Below are 25,043 nucleotides of genomic sequence, written 5' to 3' on the forward strand. Positions count from 1 at the left end.
GATGGTGTTCCTAGGCTTGTAAGCTTTCCCCTTTGTCCTCCAAATGTAACACAGGTCATTAAGGCCAAACAGTTCAATCTTAGTTCCATCAAACAACAGGACATGTCTTTAAAAATTATTCCTTTTCTCAGTGTAGTTTAGCTACTTGTAATCTGGCTTTTTTGTTGATTCTGGCTTGTTGATTTTGCCATGTTGTCACACAAGGAAGCAGCGTGTTTGAGGTTTTCCTTAAATACTATTCTACAGTTGTGCCTCCAATTAACTCAAATGTTGCCAATTAGCCAATCAAAATCTTCCAAAACCTTGAGACCATCATCTGAGCTTTTTCAGAGGCATTATAATCTTATTGTATGTAAACTTGACTTTCAAGAGAAGTTATAAAAATTTCTCAAAAAAAAAAAAAAGAAAAAATCTCATTATTTTGCTATTAAGCATAACAGAAACACATTTGTTAACCCTAACTTACCTAAAAGAGAAAAAGTTTAGTCACAATAACATCTGACTTTTTTAAATGGTTATGTGCTAATTTCATAGTGTATGTAAACTTCTGGTTTCAATTGTATTCTGTGGACTATATCCTGCCTCACTTGATTCACAGAAATGCACACACACACTTGAATAATAAGGTTTGCAAGAACTCCATAGTAGAATGTAGTTTATCCTTTAAAAATGCTTATTATATGGCCTTACCCTACCCCTAAACGTAATCCAGATAAACGAGTATATACATACCCACTCTTATAATGTGTACACTTCCTATAGACATAATTATCCCTTACTCTAAGCCTACCTCTAAACACAACCCTCACAGAAAACATTGTACACTATTTTTATTTACCTCAGTCTTTATGATTTATAATTAGGAAGGTCAAAGCTACTGGTATTACTATTTGTGTGGGGAAAATCGGTCCCCATAATATATGGAATCATATAGAGAATACACACTAAGCTTCTTTTTGTTCTGATTAAGTGTAGATCTTGGCTTAATGTTCAAATCTTGAATCCCGCACAAACTGATTTCCCATGCGATCCTTTAGTTGAAAGGAGGGGAAAAAAAGTCTGGTCTTCTCAGGGAGCTGTAAATGCGGAATAAGAATGGTCTCTGCAGACTCTATTCTAGGACGCATAATCTTTTCCCTTTTTTAAACACCTTTTTAAATAGGTCATCAAAATTAGGCCATGACCCATGCATAATAACATTGGCACGTTGATGAAAACATCTGGTATCACAATCATGTAAATGGAAGCTGTTGGTTAATCATGTTTTGCAGACCCATCTCAGCTCAAAAATTACACCTGAAAATATGAAGCTTTATACAGTGTAAGATCAAAGCAGGTATCAGCACATTATATTCTGGACTGTATTAGGGCTGCACAATATTGGAACATTGTTTTTTTTCTGCAATATACTGTAAATTTTGATATGAATACTATTTCACAAATTGATTGAATAGGCCTATTTGCAAAGAATTTATTATTTTAGATTGATAAGGGAGGATTCTGTAGGGAAGTAAATCCTGGATGAAATGTAATCATTTACAAGCATAGATTATAGATTATATATCTCATAAAATCTGTTTGGAAACAGGATCATTAACAACTGATCGTAGGTTTTATCATTCGTATTATAAGACTATTTTTTTTTTAATTGTGTGCTAAATTTTTACCAGCATATAGCAAATTATAGTTTATCTCCCATCACACCTAAAGTGATATATTGTGTAGCCCTAGACCGTATTAGGGCTGTGCGATATTACACAAATCTCACATCAAGATATGCATGTTGCCAGAGTGGATTTTTAGTTCCTTTTCTTGTGCATCCAGCCACTAGCACCCCATCTAAAAGAGTTTTTTAGCATAGGGAGTAATATAGTCATTCAACTTCACAATTTGTAATGTTGCAATATGTATTTAAAAAATTATGGTTAGTTCCTTTACTTTAAGAAGTTGTGTTGTTGACAAAGTTTGAGGTTTACTGTATGATTATTATCGACATCTTACAGATGTTGATCTAAGTTTGCTTAGATTGTTCAGCGCAATGGGGTAGAATTGGCATGGATGAAGGGGACATGTCCCCACCAATATCCACCAATTACTTAAAATGTCCCTAACAATAACTGAATCAACTTCAAAATAAAATAATGCTCCATCAAGTTCGTTACGAGTTCACCGTAATACTATTAATTAAGGCTTTGTAATTAATCGAAGGTCGGTTTTGATTTTTTTGATTAAGAGAAACAATAATTGGGATAAAACAGTTAAATTGCATCACATACCTCTCAGTTTCTCTACATTCATACCTCCTCAAAGCCTGACTGGAGTAAAATTACGTAAATTGACTTTTGCAGCATGGGACATTATTGTTTCAACAGTTCACACTTAGATATTGTTTTAGTATTGTTTGTTAAGGGAGTAGTTCTAGCTAGGCTATTCATAGTGAGTTTGGATTAATCTGATTAATTAACTAATGATTGTAGATTGGTGACCAGCAGCAGTCATTCATATCACGTGCTCCTCTCGAAATTAGTTTGTGAAACTTCACTTATTTTATAATATTAAGTACTTTATTCATGTCAAGTGCAAAACTGAATTATTGCTGTTCAGTGCAGCTCAAAGAATGTATGTCCCCACCAATGTTAAGAGCAAATCTACGCCCTTGGTTCAGCGTTTACACTTTACCATACACTTTGTAACATTTTATTTATCAAGTTTAGAAGTCTCTTTGCCACTTTTGTTTATGTTAAGACGTAAGAGATGTGATTAAAAAATTATATTCCTAAATGGATTGTAAAAAATATTTAATAATTATCATTACAAAATTATATATATATATGACCCATGCATTATAACATTGGCACGTTGATGAAAACATATATATATATACATACACACACACATATATATATATATATATATATATATATATATATATATATATATATATATATATATATATATATATATATACACACACACACAGACACACACACACACACACACACACACACACACACACACACACACACACACACACACACACACACACACACACACACACACACACATATATATATATATATATATATATATATATATATATATATATATATATATATATATATATAGAATTTTGTAATGATAATTATTAAATATTTTAGATAATATATTATATAAATATTAAATTTAAAATGTAATATTTATTAATATTAATATTATTAACTATATTATTTATTTATTATTAAATATATTATATTATATTATTAATGTTTTCTTATTTATTTATTTTTATTTTAGTACAATATGAAACAACAGACTTTTTATTTTGTCTATTCGATATATCATTAGGTCCATAAATATTTGGACATCGACACAATTCTAAAATTTAAGGCAAGGCAAGGCAAGGCAAGTTTATTTATATAGCACATTTCATACACAATGGCAATTCAAAGTGCTTTACATAAACAAGAATAAAAGAAACAAGTAAAATAAAAATAAAAACAAATAATAAAAATGCGTAAAAACAAAACAAAACATAAAAACAGGTAAAATGTTATATAAAAGAATGAAGAAGAAGAGAAAAACATGATAGTGCAATCTGTCGGACGCAGCACAGTGCTCATTCAGTAAAGGCACAGCTAAACAGATGTGTTTTCAGTCTTGATTTGAATGTGCCTAATGTTGGAGCACATCTGATCATTTCTGGAAGCTGATTCCAGCAGCGAGGGGCATAGTGGCTAAAAGCCGATTCACCCTGCTTTGACTGAACTCTTGGAGTTTCTAGTTTATATGATCCTAATGATCTGAGTGATCTGTTAGGTTTGTATTCAGTGAGCATATCTGTGATGTATTTAGGTCCTAGGCCATTTAGTGATTTATAGACCAGTTTAATGGTTTAAATTTATGACTCTATACACCAACATCAAATGGATTTGAAATGAAATGAACAACATGTCCTTTAACTGCAGACTGTCAGCTTTACCCATACCCAAAGCATACTGCAAAAGCAACCAAAGAGACTTGAAGGGAAAAAGTATAATGTTATGCAATGGCAAAGTCAATCACCTGATTTGAATCCAATTGAGCATGCATTTCACTTGCTGAAGACAAAACTGAAGGGAAAATACCCCAAGAACAAGCAGGAACTAAAGAAAGTTGCTGTAGAGACCAGGCAGAGCACCACCAGGACAGAAACCAAGCATCTGGTGATGTCTATGTGTTCTAGACTTCAGGCTGTAATTGACTTCAAGGGATTTGCAACCAAGTATTAAAAAGTGAAAGTTTAATCAATGATTACTATTCTGTCTAATTACTTTTGGACCCTTGACAAGTGGGAGGCATATATGAAAACTGTTGTAATTCCTATACCAATCACCTGATTTGGATGTAAATACCCTTAAATTAAAGCTGACAGTCTGCAGGTAAAGCATATTTAGTAGTTTTATTTTATTTCAAATCCATTGTGTTGGTGTATAGAGCCAAATATGTTAGAATTGTGTCGATGTCCAAATATTTATGGACCTAACTGTACACTGTCATATTGCACAGCCCTAGACTGTATCATTACATTGCCTAACACTTGCTTCTTATCAAACAATACAATTTCAGACATACAGTAATAAAGAGCCCATTACCTGTCTTTACCAGTCTCCCTCTTGAATAAATCATCAAACTGGAGCATTTTCTGCCAGGAGATAATGTAGACCTTGAGTTTGGGGAGCACTTGGTTCATAAGCCGCAGATTGTTATAAACCAGGCCTTTCCCGTCCCGTCGCATGTAACTGCTGGGTCCCCAAAATATGAAGACTGTTTCCTGGCTGGAGTTGAGAAGTTCATGGCGGCTGCGCAGCACTCTCTGCATGCTGGAATGAGCAATGACCCTCAGGCTCGTGCGGTGACCCACGTCCGCCCCATAGCCACGAGCTATGGGCGCGTCATTCATTCGGATGACGCACTCTGCCTGATCGATCTCTTTTCCGCGACCCCCACCGGTTAGATGACCAGAGCTAGTGACCAGCGCACAGCTCCTGCAGTGCATCTTCAAAGGCTGTGAGAAAGAGAGCAGACAGATTAGCTCTATGCAAGCATAAACTCAGAGTTAAAATTTCATTGCGAGCCTATAATAAATGCAGAGGTCATTTAAATAATATATGCGTAGCTAATTCAATATGTGGGCTAGTGTAGCAGTTTAAAGTAAACAAGATGAAACGCAATGATTTACTTGTGTTTCTTCAGCTACGCTTTCACAGATTAGGGCTTAAAATGAAGTTTGTGTTAATTTTTTTTTATAATTTTGGTTTTAGAATAGGCATTAACATTTATTGGGAATTATATTAGTAGGACTTTGCCATTTATTCTATTTCATTGTTTTATTTTATACTTACTTACTTGCTTACTCAGTTATTTATTGCTTCCATAAAGTACCTGCTAGCTTTAGCTTGTAATACAAACATAAAATACACTATAAATATGTGACCCTACACCACAAAACCATACGTGCCATTTTTTTAAGGAAAATTGAGATTGATATATTACATTTACGTTGATTAAATAAGGTTTCCATTGATGTATGGTTTGTTACAGGACAATATTTGGTCCAGAAATAACTATTTGAAAATCTGAAAAAGATCTAAATATTGAGAAATTTAAGCAATTAGCAATGCACATTACTAATCCGAAATTTTTATATAACATTTGAATCTACAATAGGAAAATGACAAAATATCTTCATGGAACATGATCTTTATTTAGTATATTTATTTAGTGATATTTAGTATTATACTTATTTTTGACCTGAAAGAAACATGTATAATTTTGACCCATGCAATTTTTTTTTAATTATTGCCAAAAATGTATCTGTGCAACATTTTGGATTGGTTTTGTGGTCACATATGTACATCAGATACAACACTTTTGCTATGTTAAAGGGTCACGAAACACCAAAACACATTTTTTGAGCTGTTGACAGTCGTATATGTGTCCCACACTGCTAAAAACACTATTAGGACACCTATATTTCACTAAAAAGTAAAAATTGGTTGTTTTTGCGTTATTTCGAGCAAATTCGTACTTCCGATTTGAAACAAATTTTTGAAGCTGCGTCACGACCATGAGATAATAGTGTGTATTCCAGCATGTGGACTGGACGTCTGTACCAAGGTGTCCCGTATTACGTCTCTGAGTGTGTTGCATTCATTCATGAGCATGGCTTGGTTCAAACCAATCAGCGCGCTCCATTATGAATGCGCTGCAACTTCATTAATATGCATGCTAGCTTTCTTAGACTGTACCTAAAACAGTGTTCAGAGAGACAACACACGTCCTGTTGCCAAAAGTTGTGGGAAAAGAATAAGAGTTGTTTGGAGATACAGGTCGCCAGAGTTGCTTTCATAATGTGAAGGTTTTGTTTTCATTTTCTCTCTATGAGATGCTGCTAGGATCACGTGTGGATCCGTGCACGCGAAACGCGGCAGAAATGCGTTTGTTTGGGACATTTTTTACCCGAGAGCATTTCCCATCTATGGTGAGATCCGGATATGCTGCTCGTCTCCTTTAAAAAAGACGCAGCTCCAGTATGTGCTGATTATCCTGTCTACAGGTTTGGTAAGTATATGCGATCAGCGCCCTCGTTCGTTCAGATGGCAAAGTTTTAGTTTGTATAGTCAGCTTTACTCTTTCAGTGTTTACAGACAGACCTTAGTCAAAATGATTTTTTAAGTTACTTAGTTTACAGTACGTTAATATCACTACAATATTGAAAAGTCCGCTGTAAATGCTGCTCTCTGAGGGTAAACACGTGAACACTGTAAGCTGACCGTCGTGTTGAATTTTCACTGCATTTTGTGACAGGATAGTCCACACACACACGGCTTTCTGACCTCCTGAGTGCATCTGAGTTGCAGAGAAATGCAGAGGCTGTTTTCTCTTATAAGACATGCGGTATCAAACATCCCACTGTCATTAAACACACTGTCTCTCCTGCATGTGTGTTTGTTTGTACTCGGTCAGAAGCGCGTGCCCTAGTGGCAACTCCCATTTTTATTCAAACCCTGCCCATTTTTCCTGCTTCTACACTCCCACCCAAACAAAGCTAGACACGCCCACTTTCCTGACTTTTTCCAAACTAGAGGTGTGAAAACATCCTGCTGAAACGGGGGGTTTCATGGTCCTTTAAAGGATGAAGAAATACAGTTTGTGCCCTGGCGCATGGTCTAACAGGGTTGTATTTATTCTTTTAATGAGTTATGGGTGTGTTTCAGGATAACATACATTCAACCAATCAGAGTCTTATCTCCCATTCTCTTTAAGAGTCAGTGGCGTCCTGCCATGGTGCATTTGCTATTTACATGGCAAACTTTGTAAGTGGAAAAACTGAAGGATTTACTGGCAAGAAAACAGTTAAACAGACCATTTACAGTGTGAGGATAAAGAATGAGCCTCCTTAAATTAGCCTATTTACATTCTCTTTACTTTTACTCTTTACTTTACTCCTTTACTTTTGTGGAAAAGGAAACAGTGCTGTACGCACTCAACTGAAGACATACATTAACCTACATATTTAATTTGATTTGTTAAGCGCAAAGATTTGTTTCAAAACTATTTCTAAATTCAGTTCTAATTTCCAGCAAATCAATAAAAACGTTATAGCCAAACACACTTTTTATTCTTTTGCCCCATATGGTGATGCAAACGTCTCCAAAACCTGACAGGTGGACAAATCTAAACTTGTTTTTATTGGAAAAAAATATAAATATGCATATATTAAATAATACTGCTAATAATAATAGCAAATTGTCATGAATAAACTGAAAAAAGCTCCCCGACAAGAAGAAGGCATGGGTAGTGGTTTTAATATTCATGTAGAAAATAATCGTTTTTGTAACATATTAATCCTTTAATATTTTCATATGCAAAGATATTTGTGTATTTCTGTACATCCTGTGCGTATTAAGCAATGTGTATACGTTTTGGACCCGCACTTGCGCATAACTAATGCACTTCGCTGGACATTAGACCAGCTTTTAGTTGGTCAATTGTGTGGTCTATTTCAATTCCTCAAAGGAGTAACGCACCAACAATGCGCCTTAACACACCTCCTTTCTAGACCAGCACACCCTTGAGACCAGCAAGTGGCACAAATGGATTGGTTATTTAAACACGTGGCACAAAACGTGAATATTAGGGGTTGTGCTGGTCTGAAAATAGCAACAACTCGCGCCAAACACGTCTTGCGCCGGGTGTATGATAGAGCCCAATGTGTCATTTTATACAAGATACAACAAATATTATCTGATTATTTTTATACTACAGAGGTATTTACAAATACCTTAAGTTTTAATTAGCTTCTATTTCTTTATTTTCAGGTACAATTTTTTTTTTTCAATTATCTTTGAGCTATACTCTAGTTTAATTGATTGACAATAAAAAAAAAGTATCCTAAAATAAAGTGTGAACTTTACTTGATTTGAATATCTGTCTAGCTTTAAATGTATATATTTCAGATTTAGTCATTTTTTAGTATTTCAGCTTAAAATTATTTCAGTTAGTTTCCATGAAAACTTTTCTGTTTATCTTTTTTTTCTTTAATATTTCTTTAATAGGCTAACATATTCTGCTTTAGATATTATAGATGTAAAGATGATGCTTCATTAATAGAAGACAACTTTAAAGTCTGAGGGTAAACTGCCTTTTAAGAATGATTATTTCAAAATAGAGTGATGAATGATTTTTATCAGACAGATAAATTACTGGGCCTTATGGAAAAAATATGCAATTTTTTATTGCTACGATTAGTACATAAAATTGTATTATTAATTCATTTATTGATTTTTCTTCAGCTTAGTCCCTTTATTCATCAAGGGTTGCCACAGCGGATGCCATTCCAGCTGCAACAAAATCTAATTATAATATCAGATAAATGAAGATAATGCTTCATTGATAGAAGACAACTCAAAAGTCTGAGGGTAAACTGCATTTTATGAATGATCATTTTAGAATAGAGATAAATGATATTCATCAAACAAATTACTGCATTATGGGTAAAAATATGCAATTTTTAGAGCTCAGATTAATAAGTGAACTTGCTGGTAAATAAATAAATCAGTCTGATGTTTTCCAAGATTCATTTACTTTCACAGAGTGAGTGACTGCTGCTTTAAACCTGTGTTGCTGCATCTGCATCGCTCATTACATGATTACTTCACTTCTTGAAGTAGCGGAAGCAATGTCATTGCATCTCAGCAAGGATTCAGAAAGGAGGAGAAAAACCGTCATCAGTTTTAAACACAACAAATCACTTGAAAGTTATACTTGAAAGGTTGTCATCGTGGTGAAGTGTTTTAAATAATATAAAGCTTCTGCGGCAGGAGCGTTGATGAGAATATTTAAAAACTGTAAAAAGTTTTCCATTGACAATAAAAAGGCTAAAGCTTCAATATTAAATATTAAACTTTTTTATTAGTAGTAGTAAGTTTATTTAACAGTATGATTTGACAAGAGTCAAAGGTGTCCATTAGTGAAGAAGAAACATGTCTGAAGGATTTCTCGCTAGACACTATTCTGTAGCTCTGACTTACAGGTCATAGACAGAGTGCACCAAAGTGTCAAGAGAGGCTCTTCAAATGAAACTATCTATTAAGAGAAAAATGTCCTAGATTCAGTGATACTGTTGACTTTTGTACTGCAGATTTCCTTGAGGATGTATTTATTGACAACATCTTGTTGACTAGCTATAATTGAAGCAGTTAGCAATTCAGCCCCTCCTGACCCTGAATGCTTCAAAATCTGTTTAGCTTCTCCTACAGATCTCCATATTCACACCGCATACTATTCCACTGCATGTTTTTTTCCTCTCTATAGCCTTCCAATGAATTATTCCAATCCAACATAAAAGCACCATTGGTATTCCTACAGTGATAAGGGTACAATCCTCTCCAGCCCCATCCTTTGGGGATAATGCGTTTCAGGAATAAAGGACCATCTCCGCTTCGCAAGGAAGTGTTGCATTTACGGTGAATTTCCTCTCCCCGTTCTCTGTCACGCTCTTTAAATCAATAATATGCAAAGAGCGCAGCCAGCGTTGCGTAATTTGTCCTGGATGAAGGCATCTGCTGTGAGAGAAATATTAATAACAAATGGCGCCATGTATTCTGGAGGCAATGCTGCGGCATTTGCATGAGTCTCCTCTTGGCGTCCATTGCTCTCTAGGTAATGGAACTCAGCCGCAGGTCAAAGAAGACGCAGGTGCTGTTCTGCTGCTCAACTGACATAATGGTTAATGAGGCTGGGAGCAGTTGAATTTCTTGCCGACTGTCTCGCCCAAAAGCCTTTGTTTAACTGCTGAAAAATGTCCTGGTTCTTACAGTCACTGGAACAAGGACTCAAGAGTAGATGGATGCTTCGCTGGGAACTTCTCTTTATTGAAAACAACAAAAAGAGAAGCAAACTGAAGAGTGGACAGGCAGACGAATCAGTCAAAGGGACAAAGGTCAGATGAGCAGAATGATCAGAATGAAGAGCGGTCACATCAGTGGAAAAATCAAACTGCACAGTCAGGGAGAAACAGAAAATCAAGTCTGTAAGACAACTCAGAACGATACCAATAACAAATCCAACTCTAGAATTGACAATAGAGCACATAGAGAGACCTCAGCGACTAGGGTGTTATTCAATTCATGTTTAAAGGGATAGTTTGCCCCAAAATAATTATAAATAATCAAAATTATTAATAAAATAATTGTAATAAAATAAGATAACGCTGCATTGACAGCACACGACTTTAAAGTCTGAGGGTACTCTGTGTTTTATAAACAATTCACGAGTTCACACTTGCAGCTGTTTAAGTATAAGGCGTATTTGGCGTGCTGTCCAGGGAGAGGGCTCTGAGTTCGGGGAGACACCCCAACTCGAGTTATTCCCCTTATCATGAACCAAAGAGGAGTTGGGATTCAAGCGAAGTATCTTTAATCAGTGTTAAATGCTAACAATGTCAGTTTGAATGCGATTTTACATGACATTTATTGCCATAATACTGAAAGCAGCAGCAGATAGTTCACCTCAGATCTTGAAAATAAACCATTTGAAATTAAACTTTAGAACTGGGACTCAGTGTCAACCAACACATATCAGTGATTCAGTGATATATTTAATAATGTTAAAGAGGTTTAATATGAATGAATTGGATTATAAACCTTACCGATTTGCTGGAGTGCAGTAAGTGCACTATTGTGTGCTTCTGAGTGGCTCTATTTAAACTTCTGTTGTGTTTCAGCTGCTGCAAGCAGCCAAATTGCTTATCACTGCATGAGCAACCTGCTCGCCTAATGTTTACATTCATAATATTTATATTATTTGCTAATTAATAACCACCTCATGTAAAATCTGCATCTCATTTTGGAATCTGCTACTGTTCACTCTTGCTTTGAGAGCCTTCCTGACTGAATGAATCAAATAGGCTGTTTTACAACAGTGCAACTGGGGGTGCTGAAATATAATTGGCTAAACTGGCATTGGGTGATTTTATTGACCAAAACAAAGACAGATGTTCTGGCATGTAACAAACATTTTAAAGCAGAATATCTAACTTCAGCATTGTTTTTCAGATAAACAAGAATGTTCATGTTTCTTAAATATCTGCAAACATATTATGGCATTTTTATGCTTTAGAAAACTTACATATAGGACCTTTAACAGACTAGACTAACTTGGTAATGGTGTGTGTGGAACTATAAAGAGCACACTAGCAAAGAACAGAGTGAAAAGAAAACAAAATAGCAGAGAAATCAAGTGACGGAGAGACAGGTGAGGGATGCCGCATGTGGATGAAGCAGAAACCAAACAAAGGAGAATAAAACAGAACAAGAGATCAAACCAGAATCCTGACAGTGGTATTTTTGTTAACAGCAATGGAGACTCTTGATATCCGTTGCATTAGTTGAGGGTTAAAAAACAGCCTTTAGGTACTGCTGTGTCCAACTGTCCATCAATTGTTAGCATGGGCTTTTAAATATAACTCAGGACAAAAATAGCTAAAAAAGTAGTACACACACACACACACACACACACACACACACACACACACACACACACACACACACACACACACACACACACACACACACACACACACACATATATACACATATATATTATAATATAAATATAAATATTCATTTTCTTATATATATATATATATATATATATATATTTATATATATATATATATATATATATATATATATATATATATATATATATATATATATATATATATATATATATATTCATCTGCTTAGTCCCTTTATTAATCTGGGGTCACCACAGCGGAATGAACCACCAACTTATCCAGCATATATGGAGCCCATATATATATGCCCTTCCAGCTGCAACCCATCACTGAAAAACATCTATACACACTCATTTACACACACACACACACACACACACACACACACAAGGGTCAATTTTAGTAATTCAGTAATTCACCTGTACCACATGTCTTTGGACTGAGGGGGAAACCGGAGCACCCGGAGGAAACCCACGCAAACAAAGGGAAAACATGCAAACTCCAAACAGAAATGCCAACTGACCCAGCCGAGGCTCAAACCAGCGACCTTCTTGCTGTGAGGTGAACGTGCTTCCCACTGCGCCACCGCGTCACCTATATATATTTCCCAGCGATGGGTTGCAGCTGGAAGGGCATCCGCTGCATAAAACATATGCTGGATAAGTTGGCGGTTCATTCTGCTGTGGCAATACCAGATCAATAAAGGGACTAAGCCAAAAAGAAAATGAATGAATGAATAAATGAATGAATGAGTTAAGAATGTATATTACCAAGTAATTATTGTTCATTGCTGTTTTATTGCAGGGTTTTTGCTTTTGGAATTTATAAAAAAAAAAAAACTAGAACATTTTATAGAATCTTCAATCTGTTTTATAAATTAATAGAATATGTTTTAAACGCTCCAGAAGGACGCAAAGTATGTATGGAATCACTGGTCCCTTTATTAAAGATTGTGTAATTCTTCATTTACTGTAGGAAGCTGGTAATTGACAAAACAGTGTTGTTGTGAAATGTCCAAATCATTCAGACAGTTATTAAGTAGAAGAAATCAGGCTTTACTTTTCTATTTCATTGATTGCATTTAATATGCAATAAAATCATTGTGGGACGGTTTACAATGGCAATAATCCACTATTTACAGCGAGGGAGGGCCCCAAAATTACTTTGCGTAGGGCCCCCAAATTCAGAGAGCCGGCCCTGCATATAGCAAACCACCAACCTGAACCCTTCCATGAACCCAAACAAAAATGTTTTCAAAAGTAGACAGAAGAGAAAAGTGCATTGTAACAGCATAAATTTACCTTGATTTTACATTGCTTTTACCTCTTTTATTGGAACTGTGCTTCACAGCACAACCCAATGACTCTGCAACACCGAACAAAGTGAACTGATCATGCCAGAAATGTTGTCCATATGATGATGGACAGTTGAAGCAAATGTATTCGATTACAAATCATAACAATTGTTAAGTTGTTTTGCGATAGTTTGTTGTTGCCAAGAACTGGATGAATATAATATTTTAATAATATGATAATATATCCCTACAAATATAACTGTTTTGTAATACAAAAAGTACAAACGTATGTGGAAGTAAGTTTTATGGTTCCACAAAAATGTAGACTGCATTTCCAATGAGCCTGTGTTGCTTCATACAGTCTCATATTTTGAATTGGGATGTCATTTGGAGCTGTCACTGTCACAATCACTTTGTAGTGAATGAGTCAGCAGTTTTGGACAGTGCACGTGCATGAACGCTTAATTTGTCTATGTCATTCAAATTGTCCCATGATTTCTTATTTCCTATTTTCAGCTCTTTCTCAGTATTATGAAAAAGCTTCTTGGCATGCTACTGACGCTTCATCATTACTCTAGTAACCGCAGTAAATACACTAGATATTGATTACGATGTCTGAACAAACAGATCGGATTTCATCACTTGCGAAATGAAAAATTGCAAACAGTCAAGCTTAAAGGCAGATTTGAAAACCAAATTGCTTTTAGAGTGTGGCAAAGGCTTCAGCGCCCTAAGTGTTTTCAGTAGTGCCTAAGCTTATACTTCACACTGGGAATAAAATATTGCAGAGAGAGGAAGATTCTGTCCATCAAGCTTGAGGAAATGTCACTGTGAAATGGCGCCGTCAGATTGACAGCCGTCTGAGAAACGGATGACAAGAATAATCTTACAAAATGACACATGAACTCTACACTAGCATTATGACTTGACAATTCAGGTAAGATTTTACTGAGTGCTATACTGTGAATGCTTTTTAGTCTCAGTAGTGATGGAGAAAGAATAGTTTCTGCTAAACATTCCTGCTGTCTGATTTAAAGGGTTGACTGCATATTTCAAGCTATGATTTTTATGATGAAGTTTATTTATAAAGGTGGTTCATTCCGCTGTGGTGACCCCGAATTAATAAAGGGACTAAGTCGACAAAAAAATGAATGAATGAGTTTATTCATAAACTAATTTAGAGAGGATTTTGTGCTTATGATTGCTTGCGGCTGGTCCCGCATTATTCAATTCATGATTCACCAATCAGACAATTCCTAAGCCACTATAAATACCCTAAGTTCCATATGACAGCCATCTTCATTTTGAAGAATCCCCCATTCCAACCCTACTCCTCCTTATTTACTAGATGGGTGGCATGGTGGCTCAGTGGTTAACACTGTTGCCTCTCAGCAAAAATGTCACTGGTTGTAGTCCTTACCAAGCCAGCTGATGTTTCTCTGTGGAGTTTAAACATTCTCCCCGTACTCACGTGGGTTTCCTCCCGGCCCCTCGGTTTCCTCCCACCACCCAAAAACATGCAACTTAAGTTTATTGACTAATCCAAATTGGCAACATGCTTCTAGTAAGCAGTTATCTCTTAAGAGCAATCACTATCTGTTTATTAGTGACTACAACAGGGAAGTTCTCGAGATCTACCTGAGCTTAAACTCCCCTATTGCCTTGCAAACAGGAGGGAGCCCCAGGCTCGAGGATATTATGAGCTCTCCCGGCACAGCATGCCAAACAAGCTTTTAATCAATCATCAGCTTAGTGTGAACTCTTGAAAACATTCCTGCTGTCTGATTTAAAATGTTGACTGACTTTATTACGCTACTTGTTGTACATATCGTGGCAGTTTGGAATGAAGTATGAGCTACAGTAAGTGCAGTTAAAAGCTTAAAGGTGCTGTATGTAAGGTTTTGACTCTTCTAAAGCATAAAAATACCATAATATGTTTGCAGATATTTAAGAATCATGCTAAGTGAACATTCTTGTTTATCTGAAAAACAATGGTAAAGTCAGATATTGTGGTTTGAAATTGTGTGTTATGTGCTGGAAATTCTGTCTTTGTTTTGCCCCCTTTAACTCACCCAATGTCAGTTTTGCCAATTATATTTTTGTTCCCCGGGTTGCCTTGGTGGAAAACCACGTATTTCATTCATTCAGTCAGGAAGGCTCTTAAAGTATGTGTCCGTTCTGTAAATGCAACTTCCGGTGGACGGTATCATTCTCCAAATTGAGACGCCGATTCAGAGTTTTACATAAGGTGCTTTTTAATTAGCAAATTACATTGCAACCCCGTGTCTTAACAAACCGTTGCTTTTATTTAGAGCACAACTTCAATCTTTAAGTCTTTAAATCTTTAATCTTAAGTCTTTAGGCTCGACAGTCAGGCACACTTCTGTTGATGTTGTCAATCTGACAACCTGCGCTTGCATGTGCTTTGAACCAGGTATGCAGTACCTAGTTAGAAAAATCCACTTCTTTAGTCAAATGTTCAAATGACATGAAATGACTTCCTTAAAAAAAGTCCCTTGCATGTCTGAGTCCCTTCCTAAACCAGATCTGAAAAGCGTCATCAAATAAGGATGGTGGAAACAATGCATTGCAAGTAATGGGTAAGAAGAAAGTGCTTGTTTTTGCTTAAATTGTGTCCTAAACTGAGCCCATATCTTTAATAAACTATTGACCATGAGATTGTTTGGCAGATACTTTCTATTAAGTGGTAGTGGGGCACAAAGCATTAAAAATAGAGAAACTCCCCCACAGGAGTCAGGAGGACTAATAGACGGACCTTTAATACAGCTTAGCCAAGCAAACTTTTTGGGGGAGTTTGTTTTGGCTCCTAAATTGGTGCAATTGGTAAGTGTGTTCTGAAACTCTGCCTTCTTTGACATGAGTTCAGACACATGAAAAACATCCAATACAAAAACACCAAGCTAGCAATATGAATAAACTCAAAGACTATAGAGTTCACAAGACATGTTGCAACGACGCATAATGCAAGCTCTGGGATTGGTCACTTTGGTAGTGCTGACGAGTGTGGGCAGGATCAAGAGCCCTGCAAACCTGTTGGATGTGAGTGTTTCAAGTATAGAGTCCTGTGAAGTAGCTTTAGATGGAAAGTTTTTTTTATTTTTTTTTTTACCTTATGATTAAAGTTGTTGCCTGTCCGTTGGTTTCTGCCTCAGAATGAGCAAATTTTAGTTACTTGTACATTAAGGTAGCCTTCAGAAAAAACAAAACACCAGAAAAAAAATTGACACAGACGAACATAAAAACTACTGTCAGGTAACGTTTTGTAAGTGTTATTGCAGAGCAACACAAACAGCATGCGGAAGTATAATATACACAACTACAAGCAAGGCAGGCACCGTGGGTCACGCTGATCACTTAATGCACAAGTATAAATCAGCCTTTAATATAGAGTAGATAAGAATATAGAAATGAATTAATACAGCTGTATGTGAGTGTGAAAACGTGTGCATCATGAGACCAGAAACATGTTAAGTAAGAAGGGACTATTTTGATTTCATGTTTACTCTAACGCTTCAAAAATAGATAAAATTCTTTGCCTTAGGGTTCTCTTTGGCAAGCCTCCTTTGTGCAGAGAGGGTCTAAATTAAGATTCCATAGTGTTTATTCTGTACTCCATGGAACTCGCAGATGAGAATTAAGAATGAAGTCAAAAAGACACTGAGAAGGGAGGGAGTAATTAGTCTTGGTGTATATGCTGCAGGGTAATCTCAAAAAAACAAAAAAAGATATCTCTTTTAAATCAGCGAAGACAGAGGAAATAAAACTACATTTGCATTGTGAGAGGTAGTAGCTCTGGGGCATTGCGATTAAAAGCCCTGCCAAGATCGCTGACTCTCTGCAAATCGCTCTGCTGACCTGAATGGCCTATGGCGGGCTTGATATATGGCGCTAACAAAGGAGACGTGATGGGGCGCACCAGCCATAACGAAATGAGCAGCAATTAGCCTAATCCCACTGCTGTCCCATCATCACACTGCTGATGGTCCGAACCGAATGCTCTTAATAAGACAAAAGGGTCTGCTTAATTCACACAAAGGTTTGTCGCAATTAACTTGTCCGCAGTTTTATTATCTTTCAAACAGAATCAAACCGCTTTCAATGAGATAGACAACACATTCCAGAAAATAAAATGTATTTAGCAGGCACACAACTTCATAAGACGTTTTAATATTAGGTTAGATTTAGGTCATGATGTCAGGTGACCAACATTCATTGTTTAGTCAGCATCTAATGACAACATTCTTTTGACGTCCAATAACGACATTAAATTATGTCGATATTTAATTGATTTTAGGTTGTGTTGGAAAGTGACCAAAAGTTAACATCTGATTTATAGATGTCACCGTCCACACAACGTCAAGTTGTAACATGATTAGATGTTGGTATTTGGTAGATTTTAGGTATTTTAGTTTGTGTTGGAAAGTGTCCAAAATCCAACTTGTTATAGATGTCATGGAGGTAACCTCCACACAACTTAAGGTGTAACATGATTAGACGTTGATATTTGGTTGATTTTAGGTTGTGTTGGAAAGTGATCAAAACCCAACGTCTGATAGATGTCATGGTGGTAACCTCCACCCAACGTCAAGGTGTAACATGATTAGACGTTGATATTTGGTTGATTTTAGGTTGTGTTGGGAAGTGACCAAAATCCAATGTGTTATAGATGTCATGGAGGTAACCTCCACACAACTTCAAGGTGTAACATGATTAGACGTTGATATTTGGTTGATTTTAGGCTGTGTTGGAAAGTGACCAAAATCCAACGTGTTAAAGATGTCATGATGGTAACCTCCAAACAACGTTAGGTGTAACATGATTAGACGTTGATATTTGGTTGATTTTAGGCTGTGTTGAAAAGTGACCAAAATCCAATGTCTGATAGATGTCATGGTGGTAACCTCCACCCAACGTCAAGGTGTAACATGATTAGACGTTGATATTTGGTTGATTTTAGGTTGTGTTGGGAAGTGACCAAAATCCAATGTGTTATAGATGTCATGGAGGTAACCTCCACACAACGTCAAGGTGTAACATGATTAGACGTTGATATTTGGTTGACTTTAGGCTGTGTTGGAAAGTGACCAAAATCCAACGTGTTAAAGATGTCATGATGGTAACCTCCAAACAACGTTAGGTGTAACATGATTAGACGTTGATATTTGGTTGATTTTAGGCTGTGTTGTAAAGTGACCAAAATCCAATGTCTGATAGATGTCATGGTGGTAACCTCCACCCAACGTTAAGGTGTAACATGATTAGACGTTGATATTTGGTTGATTTTAGGTTGTGTTGGGAAGTGACCAAAATCCAACGTGTTATACTGTAGATGTCATGGAGGTAACCTCCACATAACATCAAGGTGTAACATGATTAGACGTTGATATTTGGTTGATTTTAGGTTGATTTTATTTTGGACATTGGACATTGACGTCAGCCTGACGTTAAGTTCTGATGTCAACCTGATTTTCATTTCCAAACAAAATCCAACGTCTCTACGACGTTGGGTTAAAACGTCGATATGACATCATGGTGATGTCCTGTGCCTGCAGAGTACTCTAGTGGTGTTTTTTGGTCTGTAATAATTTGCTAAAAGTTAAGAAAACAAGTCAAGTTGTCGCTACAGGCTTGGCACAGTACATTAATCTCTGAATAACTGCTCTGGCTGTGGGAGTACCTCACATTTATTTTTTTTCTTAAAAACTGGATATTATTATTGTCTGCTGAATGTCACAGTTGTCAGAGGCCATTATGACTGAATCTGGTGTTTTCGTCAACCCAGACTCACTGCCTGTCACAACATTTCTGCCAAATTATATTACAATTTTTCCTGTAAATTTCATGAAGTGAATTTTCTAGAAGCGTGCTAGGTTTTATCTGATTAGATGAATGAGAATCTAACAATATTTAGCATGGTTGGTTGCTGCACATATTGTGGCTGGTAACTGACAAATAACAAAAATACAATGAGTGTGCAGTAATGTATCTCCTACACTGAACTTAACCAATATTGTTAAAGGGATAGTTCACCCAAAAATTAACTTGGCTCATTCAATCATTTACTCATCCTCAAGTGGTTCCAAGCCTGACACAATTCATCTGTTGAACATGAAAGATATTTTAAAGAAAACCTGTATTTATTGACTTCCATAGTAGGAAAAAACAAATACTATTGAAGCCAGGGATATATTCTTGTGTGTTCAACAAAATAATAAAGTCATCTGGAATGCCAAAGAAAGCATTCTTACAGGACTTTCAAAGTTCATCAAGATTCTTTTATATTCATCTTCAATGCCTCTTCATCTTACCCCAGACTGCTTAATAATGTTCATGTCTGGTGACTAGGCTGACCAATCCTGGAGCACCTTGACCTTCTTTGCTTTCAGGAACTTTGATGTGGAGGCTGAACTATGAGAAGGAGCTATCCTGCTGAAGAATTTGCTTTCTCCTGTGGTTTGTAATGTAATGGGCAGCACAAATGTCTTGATACCTGATGTTGCCATCCACTCTGCAGATCTCTTGCACCCATACTGAATGTAAGCCCAAACTATAAATTTTGCTTCAACAAACTTGACTGATTTCTGAATCAGAATCTGATTCTTCACATCTCGGGTCCAAGTAGGTTCCAGTGGGTCTTCTGCAGTATTTGGGATGATTGGGATACAGTTCAACAGATGATTCATCTGAAAAATCTACCTTCTGACACTTTTCCAAATGATTAACTAAAAGTTAAGTTATTATGTATTGCTTTTACAACTGAGATCGATGATAAGACTTTTGTCAGTTAGTGTACAATTTCTTTGAGCTTTTTATTTTGATTCTCTTTGACTTGGATGCAAGTGCTCTGCATTGTAAGTTGAATGCTGTACTAAGTGTGCTTGCTGGGAGTTTTTTTTTTTTAATAAATTAACTTTTTTTTTTTTTTTGCTGGCTTATTCTGGTTTCTACTGGAATACCTCTCCAGATAATGCAGAAATTGCAAAATATTGGGAAACCGGCTGAACTTTATAGCTTACCATCTTACTCCTGACATTTGATGTATTAAATATTTAAGTTTTGTGCTCTTAGCAGCCAGTAAACAATATCAGCTCTGTTTAAGATTTTTTTTTACCACACTTATATTTCACATTTAATGTTTTGTATATATTTTTTCCACACTAACTCTTTTTTTTTTTCAAATTAATAACAAAATACATAACCCTGAACCACAAAACCATTTTATGTTGCACAGTCATACTTGTGGGAAAATCCAAAAATGCATTGTATGGGTCAAAATTATTGATTAGTATTTTATGCCAAAAACCATTAGAATATTAAGTGAAGATCATGTTCCATGAAGACATTGTCAATTTCCTAATTTTGAATCTATCAAAAGTACATTTTGATAAGCAAAATGTTCATTGCTAAGCACTTGATTTAATCAGATGTAAAGGCAATTTTCTCACTATTTATGTTTTTCTATCATCTTTTTTTCAATATAATTTTTCAGAATTCTCAATAGTTGTATCTCAACCAACCAATCTATATCCTAATACAATCTAATACAACCAAACCAATTACCAGCATCTTATTTATTCAGCTTTTCTGATAATATATAAATCACACACACACAAAAAAAAATAAAATTCTAAATATTGATACTTAGAGTATAATTAGTTTTGTTGTCCAGGGTCACAATATTCAAATCAATCAGCATGTAATGTTGATTTCTGTCACATGATATCATCATGATATCAAAAATGAACAAATTTGTATTTGCTTTGGGGATTATTGGATTATGTTGGGTCTGCACATTATATTGAAAAAATATTATCGCCTTAATAGTATATGCAATATCTACTGTACTGTACTATCAAAGAGAGGTGCAATACTTTTTTATTTTATAAAAATGTTACTAATTAATCACACCTTTTTAGCAATTTATTGCGATTAATCGCATTTAAAAGACTGAAAAATTTTGGCTATTTAAATGTCAAATTAACGTAAACACAAGACAAAAAACTAATGAAATTCAAAATATGATTGTTTAACAAAATGTTTATTTAACTTGTAACACTGATTCCCTCATGTAAACAACTTTCCCACAATAAACCATTAAGATCCTGGCTTGAAAGCCATATTTATTACATAAATTAAAACACAGGTATGTTAATGCCATTTGAATTTCAAAACAATCAATGCCAATAAATAAATTGATTTCCATGTTGGATTCTAAGTGGACTGCAAAAAAAGCCCAAATAAAGGCATTGCAAATATGAAAATTGGAAAATGATAATAATAAAGCAATGAATACAAACAATTGCACTCATTGAAAAGTTGTACTGCTGAGAGTTGAGAACATTAGTTATGAAGTTGAAACAATTTTGCTTGGTCCTCCTTTACATTTAGCCAGTTGCTAAGACAGTCCAGTCTGTTGACAATATCGGGGGACAATGTGGGCCTTTTCTTTTGAATGATGTGAGCTGAGAGTGAGAACAGTCTCTCACAAGCAAAATCACCGAATTAGCATATGGATTTCGGTGCCTAATGTTGTTGCCACTGGTGCTGCGACAAGAACGTAAGAAGCATCAAGGGGTACATCAAAGGCACTCACAGGTTGTGCCACACCAAAAACTAATTCTTACAGGGACTTTGGTCACACCATCTCTAAACATTTAAACAACTTTGAGGGATAGGGACAGTTATGTCAGCGATGTTTAGGCGTTTATTCTTGTTGCTAAGAAGCGCGTGCGCACACACACACACAAGCAGACACACACACACAACGCGCGCAGGACAGCGCAGCTAGTGAACGACTCTCTTCAAGATTGATCAACACGCATCAAATTTGCTTAAACTAAGCGTTCTAATGTATGGCTATATTTCAGAAGGATTCTGACACAACAACTTGAAGCAGACGCTTTATAAAAGTTGTGTTTAAGGGGGAAACACGTCAAACTTAATGAAACATTTGAGGGCGCATGGAATCATCTTTAAGGTAAAGGAATATGCTGTCTTTGGCAGCTTGCGACATCATCTGCCACTTTCTGATTACCTTTGCATGGACACCAATACTCCAGATTTTAATATGTTTAAGGGTGCTTTCACACCTGTGAATCGATTCAGTTGTTCCGAAACAGAGATGACAAATGTTACATTGTTGCTCCTTCACTCCTTCACGCTTTCACACTGCAAAGTTTCCAATCGAACCAAATTAGATAAAACAAGTCACGTGTGAGTAAACTCTCCTCACATTGGTCAGAGTGTCAGGGTTTATTTTGCAGCGTCCCGCTCAGCTGTCAGGGGAGGTGGTGGTTTGGTGGTGATTGACAAGGTGCACGAGCGCGCGACGTGTCTGAGGAGAAAAGCGGTGGGGAGGGGTGAGAAGGGTGCGCGACAATGCCTATTTGAGGATCGGGAGGAAGACGCAAGATTACCGGGAGATCATCACTCGTTTGCGGGCATCCGGAGACTCGCGAAACTTCCCGCCCTACTCATAATTCTCTCTTCATATAGCTGCATGCCTATTACATATCCAAAAAACACTGTGATATAACCGTGCTCGGATTGGATCGTTTTCTCACTGCAATTGAACCGCTCCAGGGTTCATTTCAATCGAGCCGAGACCACCTCACTCAGGCGGTCTCGGAGCGATTACTTTGGCGCGGAATAGAGCACGATTGCCCTGTTTACATATGCCAAACGAACCGCGCTAACTGGGCAAATGAGACAGGTTCCGAAAAAAAAGTGTAGGTGTGAAAGCATCCTAAGATAATTCTCTTATCAAGAGTCTACCATGTAAGCAGCGATTTTTGATTACCTTAAAGGACACCCGAGTCACGAAATGCGAAGTTTTTTCTTTCCATTTGGCATGTGGTATCAAATTCCATTAAAACAAATGTCGAAAGATTAAAAATGAAACATACAAAATTAGATGAACCAATGGTGGAAATGCTGGATAGTCTGGTAATGTGACATGAATTGTTTTATACTGAAACTTTCCTTCAAAAAGTGCTTCCTTGGTCTTATCCATATTTCTTTGCATGTTGAACACACATCGACCAAAACAGAAAAAAAAAAACTGCAACTGCATCTGCTTTAATTGTATATATAAGATATATATTTATATAATGGAGTTTGCTAAAGAATAGCTAAAGGACTTTGTGGAGAAAACCGGGTAATGCTTATCACCTGTTCAATGCAGTCCCAATAATTAATCATGGTGGTGGCAGCATCATGCTGTGGGTGTGTTTTTCAGCTTCAGGGACAAGATGACTGGTTGCATTTGAGGGAAAGATGAATGCGGCTAAGTACAGGGATATCCTAATTGAAAATATTCTCCTGAGGGCTCAGGACTTCAGACTGGGCCGAAGGTTTACCTTCCAACAAGACAATGACACTAAGCACACAGCTGAAATGATAAAGGAGTGGCTTCACAACATCTCCATGACTGTTCTAGAATGGCCCAGCCTGAGCCCTGACTTAAACCCAATTAAGCATCTCTGGAGAGACCAGAAAATTGCTGTCCTCCAACTTTACCATCCAATGAGACAGAATTAAAGAGAATCTGCAAGGAGGAATGGCAGAGGATCCCCAAATCCAGGTTTGAAAAACTTCTTTCCCAAAAAGACTCATGGCTATGTTAGATAAAAACGGTGCTTGGATCAAAAGAGTGCTAAATACTGAGCAAAGGATCAGAATACTGAGAACCAGGGCTTGAAATTAACACCCGCCAACTCGCCAAATGCAGGTAGATTTCAGCGGTGACGGGTTAGACAACCAATTCCACTAGCCACTTTGGCTGGTTGACAATATTTTTTAAATTGTAGTTTTCTTAAAGCAGGGTTTAACAATAAGGATGGCCCAATATCAAGAATCGAAAAGCAGCTCGACTGACAAAACCAACTGTGTTTGCGCAAGCAAAAGAGAGCAGGTGAATACCAATGAGAAGATGATCTGGCGCACTCCCGTTTCCTTGCTTGAAGCAACCATGCCTAGAAACGCAACTGGTGTGATCGGTTTTCTTTCAAATTGACTAGACAAAAAGTGATGCTTATGCATCCAACAGTCAGTCTTGCTGCTTTCAAGAGCTCTTTTTGTAAGCAGCACCGGTTGCTTAGCTTTATTTGAACAGATTAATTGGCTTAAAGTTATTATCATTTCATTATCACTCACAGTATGTTTGCCACCTGCTTTCTTTTGCTTACGGTTATTTTGTTAGTATGATTTAATTATCTTTTTTTTTTTTTTTTGCAATAACATTGCTTTAATGGAAGATTAACTCCCATTTATGTGTAATTAACTGGTGACCTGGGACCTTTAGCCAGGACAGACAACTGTGCATAGCTTATATGACAATTCGTTTTCTAATGTCAATTTCTTCTTTTTATTTTGTCTTTTCCATTTTTTTTTTGATAAAAAGTATATTATACAGCTATATTTTGCTTGTTTTGATACATTTAAAATTTGTGGCTAAGAAATCCTTTTTTCTTTATTTTTGGTGTGGTTAGAGATAAAGTTGGTATATCTTTAATTTTAAGTCTGTGAAATAAAAAATAAAAAAAATGTAGTAAGACACTATGAAACCACAACCCGTTTGCTCATGCTCATTGAGCAAGCTAATACAGGAACTGTCATTGTCATATTTATGCATATACAATATATTTTCCCAACAACACAATTGTGGCT

General features: G+C 36.3%; 2 protein-coding genes across 2 annotated transcripts in view; one reads left to right on the top strand and one right to left on the bottom strand.

Moving 5' to 3' along the window:
- zzz3 (zinc finger, ZZ-type containing 3) overlaps nt 1-25,043 on the top strand; it is a 675,084-nt gene that overhangs the window by 390,895 nt on the left and 259,146 nt on the right. The gene's annotated exons all lie outside the window — the stretch shown is intronic.
- Nucleotides 1-25,043, bottom strand: part of st6galnac5a (ST6 (alpha-N-acetyl-neuraminyl-2,3-beta-galactosyl-1,3)-N-acetylgalactosaminide alpha-2,6-sialyltransferase 5a) — a 98,788-nt gene that overhangs the window by 26,723 nt on the left and 47,022 nt on the right. The window contains exon 3 of the mRNA XM_087240488.1: nt 4,632-5,044. Coding sequence (XP_087096614.1) covers nt 4,632-5,044 — 413 coding nt within the window. The remainder of the gene's footprint in view (nt 1-4,631; nt 5,045-25,043) is intronic.

The sequence above is a fragment of the Danio rerio genome, chromosome 2, assembly GCF_052040795.2.
Source record: "Danio rerio strain M-AB ecotype USA chromosome 2, GRCz13ab, whole genome shotgun sequence".
NCBI classification, from domain to species: Eukaryota; Metazoa; Chordata; class Actinopteri; order Cypriniformes; family Danionidae; genus Danio; species Danio rerio.